Raw genomic sequence first — 20,849 nt, forward strand, 5'->3', positions numbered from 1 at the left:
AACAAAATTGGCTGGACTGGCATTGAAATGATAAGCAAGATCAAAGGAGGAGAGAAGAATAACAGAGTGAATCTCAATGACAGATTCAAAGAGTTCTTAACTAGTTTATGGTGGCTCAAGCACAGGTATACACTGGGAAAAGCAGGAAATGAAGTCAGAAAGGGTGGTAAGAATCAGAGCAGGAATGGTCTTGAGAGAATAGCCAGAGTTTGAATTTCATCCTGAAAGCCATGGGAGCTATGGAAAGACGCAGGTCAAGAACAGGGAACTAGCAGTAACAAAGCTGCAGGAGGGAGTCTGTCAAGAGCCTCCATATAATTAACACGATAGTACTTGTAAAACTAAAGAAAAAAAAATTCATTTTAGTTATGGAAGGAATTTAAGTTACAGAGTGGGTTCTTAAACTTACAATAAAATCTCATTTAAAAATCTTTATGCTTCAGTTTCCTCCACTATTAGATGGGAATATTAACAATAACTAACATCATATGACTGTTACAAGGATTAAATAAGTAAATACAAATATATTGCTAATAATAATGCCTGGCAAGTTTTAAGTATTCAATGATGCTAGCTATTTAATACTTTAAATACACAAAAATGAAGACTAACTTACAGCGGACAGAAATAAGGTCACCCCTTCCCCCCAAAAAAGTCAAAGCAATTCTTAATTTGAAGCTACATCTAGTTCTTGGAAAGTGGATAAAAATTATCTTAAAGGGAACTCAGAAGACTTTCTGAAATTTGGTTGTAATTTTTGGAAGCCCTTACAATGCTGAGTGTGATCTTTTACATAAGGTCATTGATAAGCTGATTTTCTGGAAACTAGTTAGGGAAGAAAGAACACTTGATAACTTGATACAAGCTTTCTCATTTAATACCAACTCTAAAGCAGATAACTTTAGGTTTGAGTGAGTAAATTCAAAATCAAGTTAAATAACTTGTCAGACAAGACAGCTAAGAAGTTGTCTTCAAAATCTATACTGTCAACCAATCAAAAAAATCTCTAGCAATTACAAGAAAACAGAAAGACAAAAATTGTGACCACAGAGTTACTTAGTATTCTAAAATTCTCATTTCCAATAAAAACTAAGTTTATTGACCCTTTTAATTCTGATCAAGGTATATCATATTTATTTTTTCAGGCTACTTATAGAAATTCCATTAACCTGAGCTATTCAATTAGCTTGTAAAGTATATGTGCAGATAGCAAGTAAAAAATAAATTTCTCCTTTAAAAGATAACAATGGCATCATCTCACATGTAATTAAAGCCATTAATAATTGCTGTTCTCTCTCAGTCATGTCCAACTCTTTTATTATACTGTTACTAATAACATTAGTTAGTTATTACTAATATTATTAATGAATAATAAACATTTATTAGTAATTAAAACATTTATTATTAATAAAACACTTATTAACTAATAAATGTTAGTTATTACTAACACCAATAACGTACATACATTTTCAGAGCTTTAAATTCTACTCAGTGATACTGCAAAGAAGGGACCCAGACTCAATCACTCCTTCTGTCTATTTCATTTTATCTTTCCTAGCCAGTAGTGACCTAATGATCAAAAAATACAAATTCTTACATGTGTGAATACAGTGGTAACTGCTGAATTAAAAAAAATTCTGAATACTCAAATTACAAACAATAAAAACCACTTACTGTAGAAACAACAGGTGAACAAATTATTATGTTAATTTAACTTCTTCAAATACAAATTTTTGAATGATGGTTATATACTAAGCATTATATACCAACACTGAGAAAGACAGTGACTGAATAAAACAGGCAAACATTGCTCTCTTATGGAGCTTCCATTCTAGTGGAGAATGTGGACAACATCAAACATGTATGATTTATGGCAAGAACAATTGTTTTGCAGAAATATAAAACAGCGTAAGAGTACAGTGATTAGGATATGAATATTATTTTAGACAGAAATTTGGCAACAGGAGCTTTATCTAAGAAAACTATAGAGACCTGAATGAAGTGAGATTATATAGTATTTAAAGTTCATAATGATTACTCTGAAAAATATTAAAATGATATACATGATATCATATTTTTTATATTTAATGTCACTTTAGAGTTCACCCCTTAATTCTATAAGGGTATGATCTGCTTCAAACAAGCATTACATAGTGACTAAAATCCATTAATAAGTGCCATTCTGCTTGAGGAGGAGGAAACCTCAGCAATAACTTTTATAAATAGCTCAGGAAAATGGTTCAAATTTGAAAGATGCCACATTAAAAAAAAATTAAATTCACTATGAGACACTAATGTAAAATAGCTCCTCCAAAGACTGTGGAAAAGGCATTATCATAAAGACCATTAAGCATATTACAAATGTAGTTCACTCAGAATAACATGGCAGGGTAGTGATTATGAACCAGACCTGAAAGTTTCAAGTTGACTATAGACTCTTTGAAAATAAATACAATAAACTTCAACTCATAAGTATATCTTCTATAGAATGCTACAGTATATACATAAATGAGTATTTCCTCATCTAAACGAGACATTCACAAAAGTACACTTTTCTTAACTACTTTTTAAAAAGGTAGCCTTTATTTTTATCAATAACTAATTACATAGTCATGTAATTTAAGATATGAAGGGTTTGAAAGAATTTGATTTGTGGGTAAAATTTTTATTTACAAGAGAGCAATAGTAACTGGAAGAGTTGGTCTTAAGAGATTTGAAGTATAAAAATATTTGACTAAGTTGAGTTCTCCCCCTAGTGGAACTTGAAAATGATCTATGTTTCCATGATTAAACATAACCTAAAATGTATTGTTTTTGTAATTAAAAAAGGAGTTTAGGATTTTAACAAAAGATCTATTTATGGATCTTAACTTGTATATAATAAATGAATGAAGGTTGAATCATTAAGATGTTTACTGAAAACATATCTATCACATGTAATATCAAACTGGTCAAGGAAAACTCAGTAAGCAGAAAGATGTAAAAAGCAGAGGACTAGGGGATACAGGAAAACAGCAATTTTCTGAAGACATGATAGCTTGTAAATGGTACAAAATTTTAAAAGAATATAAAAACTTTTAAAGAGTGAAAGTGTGTGTGTTTGTGTGTAGATGTTAGGGAGAGAGGAGGTGGTAATGGTCAAAGAAGAGGCTGGAGGTGAAAGTTTCAACAATAATGAAAAGGCTAGCATTTGTGCTGAGGAGTTTTGATGTGATTTGGTAGGTAAAAGGCAGTCAATAAATTATCTTAGAAAGATAATTTTGGTGGCTCCGTGGGAGAGCTCAGGCCAGAGAAAAAGAAGTTGAACAGGAAGTTGTGATGTTCAGGTAGGGACGAATGCAGAAACATTAGGGAGTAGCAGGGAGAAACAGAAAGGCCCTGAAAGATTTTTTTTTTTAAGTTTCTGAAATGAGTAAAATTACCTTTGATTTAGTTTTATATTTACCCCATGACTTTTATCTTTTGAAGAAACTGAAGAGCTGGACATGTTTAATCTATATGAATTATTAAGAACTATCTGAAACCAGTCAATCCTAAAGGAAATCAGTCCTGACTATTCATTCGAAAGACTGATGCTGAGGCTGAAGCTCTAATTCTTTGGCCACCTGATGCAAAGAACAGAGTCACTGGTAAAGACCCTGATGCTGGGAAAGATTGAAGGCAGGAGGAGAAGGGGCGACAGAAGATGAGATGGTTGGATGGCATCACTGACTCGTGGACATGAGTCTGAGTAAGCTCTGGGAGCTGGTGATGAACAGGGAAGCCTGGCGTGCAGATGCAATGAGTCAGACACGACTGAGTGCCTGATCTGAATTGAGCTGACTGCACTGAAGGCAAACCTACACGAGTAGGTGAGCAGTTGAAATGCTAGTAGGAATGTTAACTAGCACAAGCACTTTATGAAAATAACTTCATATTCTCAAATAAAGTTGAAAATGTACATCCTCAGCCTTGATAAATACGGCAGAACATTAAGAAAGGCATGTGAAGTTCCTACTAAGTTTGAGTAATTTGGTAAGAGGTGACACCATCAAACAAGACTTGAGACACGAAAGTATAAAAACAGTTTGGATGGAAGAGAAACACATTTCATCTTAAACATCTTGAATGTGGAGTTCCTGTACAGCTTCCAGGAGGAACTCTCTACTGTCCATTAAAAACATTAGTCTACTGATCAAAAGGCATAATATGTTAAAAACAACAACAAAAGACAAGTTACAAAATGGAAGTAGATATCTATAGAACATAACATATGACAGAAACCATCACAATCTTTATAGTAATTATCTTCCAATTAAAAATAAAATAAAACTTAAAAGAACTAAATATACATAAGAAAAAGATAAACAACCCACATGAAAAAATACAGAAGATTGTAACAGGCTAGGCACTCTATAAAAGATGAAATCCAAGTTGTCAACCTCATTAGTAATACAGCAAATGGAAATTAAAATCATGATGAAATATAACTGCATACCCACCAGAATGGCAAAAATTAAAATATCTGACACCACCAAGTGTTGTGGAACAACAGAACTTTCATATGCTGTGGTTGGAAGTTAAAACTGGCACAAACACTTTGGAAAATAACACTGAAGATCTGCATGCTTATGACCCAGTCATTCCACACCCTGCCATACATGCTAAAGAAACTCTTGTGCACTTGTAGTCAGTATAGTGTATAAAATTGCTTATAATCACAACATTGTTTGTAACAGTCCCAATCTGGAAATTTAAAAATGACCACTAAAATTAAAATGGACATACACATTGCGATATATTTATAAAATGGAACTGTTGCAAGGAGAAAAATGATGACTCACTAAAGTAACAGTGAACAAAGAAAGAAGAGACACAAATATTCAACATGACTTTACACGAAATTCAGGATCAGAAAACTAAACTGTATGGATGAGAGATGAATACAAAGATGACACTACTGTAAGGTAAAGCAGAGGAGTCACTGCTATAAAGTTCAGGATAAGGGAGCACGGTATGATCCCGCAGACTTCTGGAATACAGACAATATTCTATCTTGACCTAAGTAGTAGTGATACAGATACTAGTTTTACATATAATATAGCTTTGTTTTATGAATTTTTCTGTACACTATGTCCATAATATTTTTAGAAGATATAGGATTACGGGACTTCCCTGGTAAGACTCCATGCTCCCAATGCAGGGGGCCTGGGATCAATCTCTGGTCAGGGAAGGGATTCAAAGGGCTGCAACTAAGAGTCGGCATGCCCCAGCTAAAGATCCTACTTGCCCCAGCTAAGACCTGGCACAGCCAAGCAAATGAGTAATTTTTTATCAGGGTGTAAGACTGTTAGGAGAAAACATGCTAGGATGGAGATAGATTAGAATTTATTGCTGTAAAGATGGCTCTTGAAGCTATATAAGTGAGGTCCTTCATTGTACACTGAATAGTTTCTAAAACCTAAAAATCTTGGATTCTCAGAGGGATACAAACACACAGAATTTAAAACAACTTCAACAATCAAAGAGTCAAAAGTGGATGGTGCTAGGAAAGCCAAGAGACGAAAAAAGCTAAGAGGACAAAGGGGTCAATGACAAATGAGATAAGCTCCAGCCAGTTAAGTATTGAAAAAATACCAATGAACGAGCAATTAAGATTCACTTATGAGCCATTTGAGGCTGCTGCTGCTGCTAAGTCGCTTCAGTCATGTCCGACTCTGTGCGACCCCATAGATGGCAGCCCACTAGGCTCCCCCATCCCTGGGATTCTCCAGGCAAGAACACTGGAGTGGGTTGCCATTTCCTTCTCCAATGCATGAAAGTGAAAAGTACTCCTATTAACAGTAAAAAAAAAAAAAAATTTATAGTAAAATTTTATGCACTCCTTTTGTTTTTTAAAAAACTGGTGAAATACGTTATATTTCATTTTAAACAAAGCATGCAGCATACCAGGTTCTTCACTTAATTTAGCATTTAAGAATCAACAAAAAGAGTAATTCAAATCTTGCTATTTTGTGACTAAGATGTACAGAAACGTGGCAAAATTTTATAATTTTCATGATATAAAAGTAATGACTAAAACTAGAATTGCATATGATACCATGACTTAAATAGCTGATTACAGATATCTTATGCAGTTGGTTCTTGTTTGAAGTTTTTCTTTGAAAGTGAAAGTCACTCAGCCATGTCCGACTCTTTGCGACCCCATCAAATTCTCCAGAGAATACTGGGGTGGGTAGACTTTCCCTTCTCTGGGGGATCTTCCCAACCCAGGGATTGAACCCAGGTCTTGTGCACTGCAGGTGGATTCTTTACCAACTGAGCCACAGGGGAAGCCCAAGAATACTAGAGTGGGTAGCCTATCCTTTCTCCAGAGGATCTTCCTGACCCAGGAATTGAACCAGGGTCTCCTGCATTGCAGGCAAATTCTTTACCAACTGAGCTATCAGGGAAGCCCTGAAGTTTTTGTGGATATGCAATAATTTCTGGGGAATACGATCAAAAGAACATAAAGGATACTGTTTTATAAACTTCTGCAAATCATAATGTGTTGTGATTACTTTTGACCCAGATCTTAAATTGAAATTTATAGACAAAAAGGCATTTCAGGTGGGAAGAAAATTCTAGATGTTGCAGCCAAAACTGTATTATGGGTTGGAATAGAATATAAGAAAACATTTTTTAAAATAAGATTTTTAAATATAATACTTTGCCCATATTGCAAATATACTTATAAAATAATATAAAACAAATGTATTTATATTATAAAATAAATAGTTCATAATAAATGACAAAACACTTATTTTCAAAGTTTTGAATTTTCCTTCAAAAATAGCTTTGACAATAAGGAAATATGATACAGGTAACAAAAGGAAAAATAGGTAAGTTGGACTTCAAAAATAAAACCTTTTGTGTTTCAGAGGACATTAACAACAAAACAAAAAGACAGCCCACAGAATGAGATGAAATGCCTTCACAAATATGTGCATATATCTGATATGGATTGACCTTGAGAATATATAAGAAACTTCCATAACTTAACAACAATCCATTTAAAATCAGGCAAAGTACTGAACCTACCATTTCCCTAAAGAAGACATAATGGCAAATAAGCACATGAAAAGATGGTCAACATTATTAATCACTGGTGGTGGTTTAGTTGCTAGGTCATGTTCCAGTCTTACGACCCCACAGACTGTAGCCCACCAAGCTATTCTGTCCATGGGATTTTTCAGGCAAGAATACTGGAGTGGGTTGCCATCTCCTTCTCCAGGGGATCTTCCAGACCCAGGAATTGAACCTGGGTCTCCTGAATTGCAGGCAGATTCTTTACCAACTGAGCTACAAGGGAAGACCTTTATTAATCACTAGGGAAATGCATATCAAAGGCACAATGAGATACCACTTCACACTCATTAGGATGATGACTTTATAAAAAAAGGACAACAGAGAATTAACAAGTATTGATGAGGATGTGGAAAAACTAGTCTCCTGTGAATTGTTGCTAAGAATGTAAAATGGTGCAGCTGCTGCAGAAAACAGTATAGCAATTCCTCAAAAAATTAAACACAGAATTATCACATGGTTCAGCAATTTCACTTCTGGGTATATACCCCCCACAAATGAAAACATGGGCTCAAATAGTCATTTGTACACTCATAATCATAGCAGCATTACTCACAACAGCCAAAAGGCAGAAGCAATCTAAATCAATGAATAAACAGATAAACAAAAAGTAGTATGCACACAATGGAGTATTATTCAGCCACAAAAAAGGAAGGAAATTCTAATACAACATTACAACATGAATGAACCTTGAGGACATTACCCTTAGTAAAATAAGCCAGTCACAGAAAAACAAATACTCTATGATTTTACTTATGTGAGATTAATTAGAGGAGTCAAATTCAGAGACAGAAAGTACAAGGGTGGTTTCCAGGAGTTGAGGGAAGAGGGAATGTGGAGTTGTTGAACAGGCACAAGTTTCAGTTTTACAAGGTGAAGAGTTTTGGAAATTGGTTGCACAACAATGAGAATGTACTTAATGAAAGGCTGTATACATTAAAATTATAAATTTCACCACAATAAGTATATTTTTATTGCAGTTTAAAAAACTGGACTTGGAAGGGAGTATCGAAAACAGAAACAGTCATTAGGATGAAGAGATAACTCACTATCCAGGTGCAAAGGAAAGGGGAAATAACTGCACTATTATTACATTTACTTTACTATTTTCATATGGTACCTGGATTTCAAGCTCAGCAATGTGCTGCTGTAGTTCAGCAACAGCTGCTATGCTATCTGCTTCCCGGAGTCTCACAGCCATCACTTCTTCCTTGTTCTACGGTGGTAAACAAAACAAACCAAAAATAAACCACACAATAAAGCAAACCATTAATAAAACATAAACACTGTAACTTGCCTCAAATTTAGAAAGTAACAAATAGACCCCTGATTAAATCAGAGGGGGGAAAAAAAGCCATTATAACTAACACAACATTGTAAATCAACTATACTCCAATTAAAAAATCTTTTTAAATGCCATTACATCTTGAACTTGGTATAAAATGAAGAATAAATATATAGAACAGCATTCCATCTTTAAGAGCACTTGTATATAAATATTGCTCAAACTTTTAAATTAAAAGTTAACTTAATTAAAGCTATTAAAATTACTGTTGACTGTGAAAAATTAATTTTTTATCCAAGAACAATTATTGAGAACTTTCAAATATGTAACTAGGACAATAGATTGATAGGGAATATAAATACTGTATATTAGCCATATAATATCTTTAAAATTACATTTTTTGAGGCAATGAATGTTAACGAATATTTACTTTATACTACAAAGGAGATAATAGAAGAGAAAGATGGGATATACAAAAATATATAATATTGAGGAAATATTAACTTCAGTTGAAATTTAGCAATCAGTATCAAAAATGGGCAGCATGGTGACCACAGGAGAAATTTAGCACCTGACAGTAATATCAAAAATTTTTAAAATTTCAAACCTAGTAAAAATATAATTAAACTTTTAAATTAAAATATATTCATTCTTTTATCTTTTTAGATATGATCCTGGTACTTCATTTCAAGCAAATATTGCTTTAAATATTTTTGCCAAGTTGTACACGGCCACTAAGTATAGTTTCTGCACCAAATTAATGACCAGCTCTCAAGCAAGTGTGTGTGTGTGTCCGTGTACAAATATGTCTGTATGTACATTTATAATATATTTTAAATCTAGATTGAAACAGCAGATGTACAGTATATAACAGTTAAGATATGTAGCACTCATTATTATAAATTCTACTTAGTCAATATATTCTCACAGAATACTTTCCCTAATTTTTGCCAAATCTTGTGTCCACAGGTCACCTACCACTGAAAATGAGGAAAAAGTAAAGTGTTGATGTGAACTCTGGTTAATTTTTGTTCGTGTTATTTATTCTGATAATAGAGTTATTATCATTCTGATAACAGTGATCAAATACTGGAGGAAAATTTCCTCAATATTATTGTGCTATTCATAATGTAAAGAGTGACGACACAACACATTTTGAAGCTTTAACAGTCTAGAGAAGGAGACAAAAACTCTAAAGGGCCAGATAGTAAATAATTTCAGACTTATGGGTCATACAGGCTATTACAACTACTCTATCCACCACAGGAGTGTGACAGTGGTCACAGATGATATACAAATGAATAAGAAATAAATGAATATATTTCAATATACAAATGAATGTATTCCAATAAAACTTTATTTACAGAAACAGGTAAACAGACAGATTTGGAACATGGGCTATAGTTTGCCAACTTCTGGTCTAGATAATCAACAAAACAGTAAGTCAAGCTTTGATTTGTAGTTTGCCAATTCATGTGGTAAAACTACTCCCACCGTGGCTCCTTTCAACTTGACATAACATTAGGGAACATTAGTGAAGATAACATTAGTGGCACACCATGGTATTTCTACAATACAAATATAATTAAGTATAAATAATCTGAAATACACAAATGTAAAAATTAGGAAATCATGAAGTTTGAGTATTTACTATCATTTTATCATAATTTGTTGATTATGTTAAATAATTTAATTTTTAATATGGCTGTTTAACAATTGTGTCACAAAATTCCTGAAAATTTAACAATTGGTTCTTACAAGTCTTTACCAGCTAGTTCCAGCACACCATTGTGTCTATGTTTAACAAAACTCAAATCTCTGTCACTTCCTTATTTTAAACCCTTTAATAGTACTCCACAGATCTTGAGATAACAGGTTCTTTTACTGATGTCTAGGATTCTCCAAGATTTCTTCCCTATCTACTGCTCTAGCTTCATATATTACGAGTATTCCTTATCACACACTCCCCTCCAACTCGAATGAACTTTTAGTTCAAGCAAACAACCTTCTCTGTTTTGCTCTTCACATGTGTTATTCGCTTCGCCTAGTGAACTCTCTCTTGCCTTTCCTCAACTTCCTACATATCCTTAAGGTCTCAGCTGAATCATTCCTTAGTGAGCTTTCCTTGAACCATAAATCTAACACTAAACTCACATTACAGGATCCAATGTACCACCTCAATAATAGCACCACTCATACTGCATTGTAATGGTGTGTTTGTCTGTATCCTTTGCTAAGACAGAGCCCCTTGAGGACAAAGATCTCTTTCCAACAGCCAGCACCACCTTGCAACCACTGAGTGCGCCACTTAAAAAGCCTCATCCTTTAGCTTTAGCTAAGCCTGAAATGACTGTAACCTCATGAGACTCTAAATCAGAATCACTAGATGAAGCTGCTTCTGAATTTCAGATCCACAGAAACTCTGGGGTATTAGTGGTTACTATTATTTTAAGCTACTAAATTTTAGAGGTTATCTGTTAAACAGCAATAGATAACTAATACATATTTACTCTACTAATTTTAACATTGTATAAAAATATTATATCCATCAGGTAAAACACCAAATATTTGTGCACCAACTTTCTCCTACTTTTCCTCCCTCTCCAACCCAATCACTGAGTCGCTATAAAAATACTGGATTGATCTACTCTACTTTAGTTCCATTGCCAACACCTGAGCCAAAGCTAGCACCTCTGTCTTGTTCTATTACCTGATAATCTCATATCGCCTCTCTCCAAAGCCACCTCAAAACCATGTCCACACACAGTGGCATGTGTGTTCTTTTAAAAAATAATTATTAATTGTTACATGCATTATCTCCTAATAAAGTTAACTGCTGAAACCTTAAGCATATTTACATAAATGCAAAATAGTTCCTCCAGTTCAGTTCAGTCGCTCAGTTGTGTACAACTCTTTGCAACCCCACGAACTGCAGCACGCCAGGCCTCCCTGTCCATCGCCAACTCCCAGAGTTCACCCAAACTCATGTCCATCGAGTTGGTGATGCCATCCAGCCATTTCATCCTCTGTCATCACCTTCTCCTCCTGCCCCCAATCTCTCCCAGTATCAGAGTCTTTTCAAATGAGTCAGCTCTTCGCATGAGGTGGCCAAAGTACTGGAGTTTCAGCTTCAGCATCAGTCCTTCCAGTGAACACCCAGGGCTGATCTCCTTTAGGATGGACTGGTTGGATCTCCTTGCAGTCCAAGGGACTCTCAAGAGTCTTCTCCAACACCACAGTTCAAAAGCATCAATTCTTCAGCAGTCAGCTTTCTTCACAGTCCAACTTTCACATCCATACATGACCACTGGAAAAACCATAGCCTTGACTAGATGGACCTTTGTTGGCAAAGTAATGTCTCTGCTTTTTAATATGCAATCTAGGTTGGTCATGAGTAAAGTCGCTCAGTCGTGTCTGACTCTTTGCAACCTCATGGACTGTAGCCTACTGGGGTCCTCCATCCATGGGATTTTCCAGGCAGAATACTGGAGTGGGTTGCCATTTCCTTCTCCAGGAGATCTTCCCAACCTAGGGATTGAACCCGGGTCTCCTGCATTGTAGGCAGACGCTCTACCATCTAAGCCACCAGAGAATGATCTCCTTGCAGTCTAAGTTGGTCATAATAGTTCCTCCAAATACTTATTAATTATTGTCCTATTGTGGTGGTTGTAGCAAATTCTTTGATACTCTTTCCTTCAGGAGTTGTAACTTAATGCCCTTTCCTCCACTTGGACCATTGTCTAGGCTCAGTAACTTGCCTGTAAGGAACAGAGTAGGAATGGGGGGACTTCTGTAGTGGAGAAAGCTAGCAGATACCAACTTAAGCAAATGACCAAAGTTAATAGGACCAGACGTAAGGCGTATTAATACAGAATGCCCCCTGATGGGCTTCCCAGATGGCTCACTGGTAAAGAATATGCTGCCATTGCTAGAGACGCAGGTTTGAGCCCTGGGTCAAAGTCCACTGGAGGAAGATGTGGCCACCCACTCCAGTATTCTTGCCTGGGAAATCCCATGGACAGAGAAGCCTGGCGGGGCTATAGTCCATGGGGCTGCAAAAGAGCTGGACACAACTTAGCAACTGAACATATACATGACCCTGATATAATATACTAAGAAAGGGCCTAAGACATACAACCTCAGTCTAAGTGTAAGAAAACATCAGACAATCCTAAATTGAAGGATTTCTACAACATACCTCACAGATCAAAGAAGAATGAGACATGATGGGGAAATCTGAATGAAGTCTGTAATTCAGTAATAAAATTATTACTAATGTTCACTTCTTAGTACTAATAAATGTGTCATGTTTATGTAACAGGTTAAAATTAGGAGGAGCTGATTAAAGGGTATATGGGAACTCTCTGTACCATCTTTGCCACTTTACTGTAAACATAAAATTATTTCAAAAGTAAAAGTAAAAAACTGAAGCAAAGGACTTCCCTGGTGGTCCATTGGTTAAGAATCTGCCTGCCAATGCAGGGGATAGGGGTTTAATCCCTAGTCCAGGAAGATTCCACATGCTGCAGGGCAACTAAGCTGTGTGTCACAACTACTGAGCCCACGTGCTTCTGAAGCCTGCAAGCTCAAAAGCCTGTGCTCTGCAACAAGAGAAGCTACTGCAAAGAGAAGCCCCCATGCCACAACTAAAGAGAAGCCCCCACTCACAACTAGAGAAAAAGCTCTTGTAAAGCAAAGACCCAGCACAAACAAAAATAAAATAATGAATAAAATTTAAATAAAAAACTGAAGCAAATATAGCAAATCAAAAAAATGTACCATGTTTTTTATCTTACCTCTCAGTGGCCTCCCACAGCATTTAAGAGTAAAACTCAAACTTGTTACCATGACCTATAAATATCTACATGGTAAGAAGCTAAGTCCTAGCTTACCTCCCTGGCTTTATCTCATTCAGCTCTGCATTATATATGAGACTCAGCAACCAAGTTCTTTCCTGCTTTCTGGGTCTTGATCTCTGACCTTTTTCATGTAAGGATCTCCCCCTCTACTCTTCATATGGCTGGTTCTTTCTTATTCTTCAGCTCTGATACCATCTCCTGGCACTTGATCTTAATTACCACTTCCTCTAACTTCTCACTCTATAGAACATTATTACTAATGATATTTTCTATTTCTTATTTATTGTTTCAATAAACATTAGGTCTACCTTCTCCATTTCCGTATCCCCAATGCTTGCAAGAATAACCTACAAGAAGACACCCAAATATTTGACAAATATGTACGCTGATGTTATCATTCTTTTTAGTCTCATAATTTCACCTCCTCCAATCCCTATTTGAAAATCACTGTCCTAGAACATATAAATTACATCTAATTAAAATGAAAAGATTTTGTTATACAATTTGTAAGAAACATGATAAATTAACAGGTACCATCATGCCCTGCACATCAAAGCACAAAATGGTACAAACCTAAGGAGAGTAATTACACAAAAACTATGAAAAGTACCAAGGTATTTACTCTCTGACCAAGCAATCAAATTTATAGTAATTTATTCTATAGAAATGTATAGATATACCTCTATACATTTGAGATTATGTATGTACGAAGTTATTCACTATACACTGCTTGTAGTAGTAAAACATGGGGAACAAACCATGTATCCATCAATATGGACCTAGTTAAGGATGCTGTGGTATATACATGCAATGGAAAATAATGTGTCTTAGAAACTAACGAGGAGACTCTAAGCACTGATGACAGAAAGCTGCACAAAACATATAAACATAAAAAGCAAAAAGCAGAATATACTACTGTTTGCTAACTTTCACATAAGACTGTGAGAAGAAAAAGTATATACTTTTAATTACTAGTATCTGCCTAAAAGAAACTCTAAAGGAAGTTATCAGAAAATAATAAAAGCCATTATCTGGGGAAAAAATAAAGGGGTGTACGTGGTAGGGTCAGGAAGAGAATAAGATAAAAAGCATTTAAATGTTTTTGTTTATATTTAGCTTTAAAAACATCAAAGCATTATGAAAAATGCACAATATTAAGCTACTAAAAATTACATATAAGCAACAGGTTTAATTTCTTGTTTTCTTCCTATCATTATTCCATATATGCACAATATTATAATCATAAAATACTTTGCTCAGCTTTCCTCACTTAACATTATTTATTACACAATTTATAAGTTTGTATATGAATATGTAATACCTTTTCTCCTGGAGATAAAAAATTATATATCTGTTATTAGAGCATAAAATCTTTCTATAATTTTCAAATTTAGATTTATACAGGAAATCCAACAATCTTATCACTGAAATTCTGGGGGCCAGGTATGTCATGGAATTTCAGATTTTTCAGACTTTAGAAGAGTAATAAGGTGCATAAATGGAACACTATACTATCCAATGGGTTCTGAGGCAGTGTCCAAAATGAAACAGTATGCTCAATGCTCAACAAAAATGAAGCAGTGATGTATAAGTACTCAAACCAAGTGGGATAAATAACAATGATAAATGGCTATGTATTAGTTCAAATCAAGTTCTGCTTCCAAATGAATTTGTGTGAAATTTATGAAAAGATGTAGGTTTCAAAGTGTTTTGGATTTTCATATTGGGGATCTTAGACTTATATTGTTTGAAGTTGGAACACTCAAATTCAATTACAGAGGGAAAATAATGCTAATATTAAAAACAGTATCCCAGACTTCCCCAGTGGTATGGTGGATGAGAATCTGTCTGCCAATGCAGGGAACACAGGTTCAGTCCCTGGTTCTGAAAGAGTCCACATGCCATAGCAGCTAAGACTGTGTACCACACCCACTGAAGCGTGAATGCCAAGAGCCTGTGCTCCCCAATAACAAAAGCCACCACAATGAGAAGTCCGCACACTGCAATGAAGAGTAGCCCCCGCTTGCTGCAACTAGAAAAAGTCCGCAAGCAGCAACAAAGACCCAGTGCAGCCAAAAAAACAAAATGAAATTAAAAACAAGCAAAAACAGCATCCTGCTTTACATCAATGAAAAACAACACGAGCTTTAATAATTACTTATCAACAAACCACAAGCTATAATCACATAAAATGAAATGAAAACTATCAGATTTATATAACTGAAAGACTAGCTCTCTGAAAAAGTTCGGTTTATTGCTGAATTGTTTCAATATGACAAAGTAAAATATTTAACACTTAATCAGAATGTGCCAGATACTAGGGTGACAATTAAAATTGGTCATGCTGGAAATCTGCAAAAGGCATTTAAAAAATTTGAATAAACCAATATACACCTTAAACACAGGGGAGATTTCAGAATCACCATCTGTATATACTTTACAGAGGTATTAATGAAAAGTTAAAGTTAAATAAGATCTCATATCAGTTCTCAGAATTCTGAATGTGGGCCCATTACTTACACAAATTCAAAGCAAACAATTATTTTCACTGGCAAACTCCCCAAATATTTATTTCCAAATAGCACTTTACTTTGATTAAAAGGTGCTAAGGTATTTGGGGTACAATATTAAATCCAGTACCAATGTTATCAACATGTTTAAAGGAAATCATATCAATAATAAAATACTAAATTTAGTTCTTTATTAAAAATAAGTCAGGACAGACACTGCAAAATAAAAAACTGAAAAAGATATTAGTATAATAAATCAAATTGATGTAATCTCATGTTACATCATCTTATTTTTAAATTAGCCTAGGGAATTTCCTGGCAGTCCAATGGTTAGGACTCAGCACTTTCCCTGCCGTGGCTTGGGTTCAATCCCAGGTCCAAGAATTAAGATCCCACAAAACAGAAAAAAAGAAGCACACTTAGTCACATACTTCAGGAGGGACTACTCTTACATTAGTACAAATTTCAGTACTGCCTACAGATTTCTGTCAGAGTAAACTGTAACAGTCATCCATATTTATTAGGATGTAATTTCATCTCTGGATTTCAGTGACACTGATAAACCACTCAAGCTTCACTTTTGGTTTTTAATGACACTAGAACAAGTTGATGGAATTACAGCTTTATATCTGCCATTGAAAGTCTTATTTCTTATCATAGAATAAGGCTGGAACCTTTAAAGGGCATTATTCCTACTCTCTCACCATGGAAAGATGAATGTCTAGTTTTTTTGAAAAAATCTCATAAACAAAACCAAACTTACCAAAAAACAAACTTGCCCTCGTAATTCATTCTAATGTTTACCACAGTCATCTCTTTAGTTATTTCACAAACACACATACATACAACCCCTCTCCTTCCACCCCATTTTCCAACTTCACCTTCTCTCATCATTGTTGTATTATGAATTTATTTAAGGAAAAAAAATACTTGCATTCAAAAACTTTTCCATGCTTTATGAATCCAAACACCCCATAAAAATTTAAAAGATCGATTAAAATAATAACTTGAAATTCACACAATTTTGCCAACCTTTGGGTACACACACAGCTCTTTTATTCTCTATCCAGAAAACATATATCAATATTGACAGCTCACTAATAAGGTGCCAATCAAAGCAGAGTAGACCCAACTTCTCTAAATTACCTATCTTTCTGGTTGAGACATTAAAAGTTTCAGTTTTAAAGGGCTACAGGTCAACAGAGATACCAACCTTCAATCACTTGGTTAACTTAATTTCCTAACCAAGTGATTGAAAATGAAGTTTCCAGCCTGAAATTTACCCAGAGCATGATGAGGTAACCTGGCCCAAAATCAACTGCCAAACTAAGTTCAGGAAAAGTAGGAAATAAGACTAGTTTCTTTTAGTTTTATGATAATGTACTCAGTGATGAGATAAAAACAAAAAACATTATTATATTGACTAAAACATAAACTTGCTAGTTGATATGTTTACCTTGCATTCAATCTCTGCTTGTTTGCGCTTTGCTTCACTCAGTTGGGTAAGCAATCCCTTGTTCTGTGCAGAAAGATATTGCACCTTCTCCTGTAGATTGGTCACCTCTTGCTCTGCTCTTCGAAGATGATTACTATTGATCTGGTTCTAACAATTAAAAATATAAATACAGAATACAGATAAAAATATAAATATGAGAATACAGATAAAAGGCCTGAAAAAACTGGTGGCTCAGAAGGTAAAGAATCTGCCTGCAATGTCCATCAGCAGATGAATGGATAAGAAAGCTGTGGTACATATACACAATGGAATATTACTCAGCCGTTAAAAAGAATTCATTTGAATCAGTTCTGATGAGATGGATGAAACTGGAGCCGATTATACAGAGTGAAGTAAGCCAGAAAGAAAAACACCAATACAGTATACTAACACATATATATGGAATTTAGGAAGATGGCAATGACGACCCTGTATGCAAGACAGGGAAAGAGACACAGATGTGTATAACGGACTTTTGGACTCAGAGGGAGAGGGAGAGGGTGGGATGATTTGGGAGAATGACATTCTAACATGTATACTATCATGTGAATTGAATCGCCAGTCTGTGTCTGACGCAGGATGCAGCATGCTTGGGGCTGGTGCATGGGGATGACCCAGAAAGATGTTATGGGGAGGGAGGTGGGAGGGGGGTTCATGTTTGGGAATGCATGTAAGAATTAAAGATTTTAAAATTAAAAAAATAAAAAAAAAAAAAAAAAATAATAAAATAAAATAAAATTAAAAAAAAAAAAAAAAAAAAGAATCTGCCTGCAATGCAGGAGATAGGGTTCAATCCCTGGGTTGGGAAGATTCCCTGGAGATGGGAACGGGAACCCACTTGAGTATTCTTGCCTGAAGAATTCCACGGACCGAGGAACCTGGCGGGCTATAGTCCACGGGGTGGCAAAGAGTTGGACATGACTGAGTGACTATCACAAAACTTATAAATTTCTAGGTGTGTATATTATGTCTCAGCAATATTTTCAATGTTATTGTTAGTTATAGGTCTATTTTATTCAACAAATAGTTAACTACTTAAAAAAATTATAAAACTGCTTTAAAAATCAAGAGAATGCGTAAGGGTCACATTAGAAACTTTCATTAAAGATCCATTTACCTTTCATACAATAAATATCTTTTAACTATAAGGATGCTTATACAGAAGTTTTAGGTATAAATTTCTGAAACAGGCAATATGGTATAAACAGATAGATACAGAGGTATGATGTATTTAACTCCCCTTTCCAGTTCACAAAAGCAAGCACAGACTGCTGAAAAGATATCACCACCACTTACTGAACTGCAAACTTTTTGATGTCACACCGTGTCATGTTAACTACATTCCTATAATGTATAGCACAGTCTGTTCATGGCTTATGGACTAGCTTTGAATTCTGGCTTGCCATTTGGTGATTAAACAAACTAATTAATATCCAATTTCTATTTCCTCATTTGAAAAATGTACACAGGGCTTCCCAGGTGATTCAGTGGTAAAGAATCTCTTGCAATGTAGGAGACTTGGGATGGATCCTTAAGTTGGGAAGATTCTCTGGAGAAGAAAATGGCAACTCACTCCAGTATTCTTGTCTGGGAAATCCCATAGGCAGAGAAGCCAGGCAGGCTACAGTCCATGGGGTTGAAAAACAGCTGGACAAGACGTATTGACTATACAACAATAATACTTTTTTTTTTTTTTTAAAGAAAACCATATGTAAAATACTGTCTATTTTTCATTTAATTCTCTTTACAATTAGTTCATGAACTGTAGCCCCCTAGGCTCCTCTGCCCCTGGGATTCTCCAGGCAAGAATACTGGAGTGGGTTGACGTTCCCTTCTCGAGGAGACCTTCCTGACACAGGGATTGAACGCAGGTCTCCTGGATTACAGGCAGATTCTTTACTTTTCTGAGCCACCAGAGAAGCCCTTTTAGTTTCTGGGATACAGCAAAATGATTCAATTATGTGTGTGTATATATATATATATTTTTTTTTTTTTTCCCGTTTTAAATACTTTTCCATTATGGTTTATTATAGGATATTGAATATAGTTCCCTTTGCTATACAATAGGACCTTAACATTATAGATCATGAATTCACTGACATGAGGTAGTTTTCATATTCAGGCTTGACTCAGCTTGAGTTTCTCAATTCTTAATTACTCTATTAGGGGCCTGAAAGAAACAGTAAACATTTTCATAACCAAACACAGGCAAAATTCAGCTCCTCATTTAACAATTTCTCAATCTTGGTGAAGCTATCTAATTCTATCAAGTTTTAGTACACTAATAGAAGTGTAGATATTACTGCTTGACTTTTAAGGCTGTGTTCTGGGAATTACATGAGAAAAGTTTATGAAAGTAGTTCTCTCCTAATGCTTGAAAGAGAAGACATTTAACAAATACTCGATTATTACTATTACTAAACCTATTCTAACTCATTCTATGAAAATGATCCTGCCTCCAGTTACCATTAAAACAAGTAACTATACTTCAGAGGGACACACCTTCAACATACACTCCAAAACTCCTCCCTGTACCCCTAAATACCATTCCATGCTCCAAAATTACAAAATATTCACACAAATAATTAAAACCTAAGAATTGACTATGAGTGAGAAATGGCAGACAAAAAATATGCTAGATTCTTAAGAACTTTAGATAATAATCACATGAGGATTTTATACAAAATAGTTTACATATTTACATATTAAACATAAAAAGAAGCATAAACAAAGAACTAGTCACTGTCAAAATACCAGCAAATTTGAAAGATAACCAAATATAATTTCCAAAATTAACAGACACTGATAATAAATTCAATTAAAGGGTTAAATGGGAGATTAAACATGATGAGGGCTTCCCTGGTGGCTCAGTCAGTAAAGAATCTGTCTGCAATGCAGGAGACTCAGGTTCAATCCCTGGGTCAGGAAGACCCCCTGGAGATGACCATTGGAACCCACTCCAGTATTCCTGCCTGGAGAATTCCATGGACTGAGAAGCCTGGCAGGCTACAGCACCTGGGGTTGCAAAGAGTCGGACTTTCCTGGTAGCTCAGCTTGTGAAGAATCCACTTGCAATGCAGGAGACCCTGGTTTGACTCCTGAGTCATGAAGATCCCCTAAGGAAGGGAAGGGTACCCACTCCAGTATTCTTGGGCTTCCCTGGTGTTTCAGACAGTAAAAAATCTGCCTGCAATGTGGGAGACCTGGGTTCGATCCCTAGATTGGGAAGATCCCCTGGAGGAGGGCATGGCAACCCTCTCCAGTATTCTTGCCTGGACAATCCCCTTGAGCAGAGGAGCCTGGCAGGCTACAGTCCATGGGGTCAGAAAAAGTCAGATAAAACTAAGCAACTAAGAACTAGACACAATGAAGAAAAAATTAGTGCCCCAGAAGATGTCAAGAGACAGAAAAGAGAATAAAAAGGTATAAAATATACTTTACAGGTGTTGCCCCCCACCAAAAAAAGTGAGCTGTGATGGCTTAAGAAGATGATAATAATTGAGAATTTTTACAACAAAAATCACATATGCATCTATACCCTAGGAAGCACAATTAGTTCCAAATACTATTTGGGATAAATAGAAATAAATCCTTAT

General features: G+C 35.3%; 1 protein-coding gene across 17 annotated transcripts in view; it reads right to left on the reverse strand.

Annotated features, from left to right (window-relative positions):
• Positions 1–20,849, reverse strand: part of EVI5 (ecotropic viral integration site 5) — a 227,493-nt gene that overhangs the window by 56,926 nt on the left and 149,718 nt on the right. For all 17 annotated transcript variants that reach the window (XM_069597978.1, XM_069597976.1, XM_069597977.1 and 14 more), the window contains 2 exons: positions 17,215–17,361; positions 8,225–8,320 (listed from right to left, as the gene is read on the reverse strand). In XM_069597978.1, coding sequence (XP_069454079.1) covers positions 8,225–8,320; positions 17,215–17,361 — 243 coding nt within the window. The remainder of the gene's footprint in view (positions 1–8,224; positions 8,321–17,214; positions 17,362–20,849) is intronic.

The sequence above is a fragment of the Ovis canadensis genome, chromosome 1 (genome assembly GCF_042477335.2).
Source record: "Ovis canadensis isolate MfBH-ARS-UI-01 breed Bighorn chromosome 1, ARS-UI_OviCan_v2, whole genome shotgun sequence".
NCBI lineage: Eukaryota > Metazoa > Chordata > Mammalia > Artiodactyla > Bovidae > Ovis > Ovis canadensis.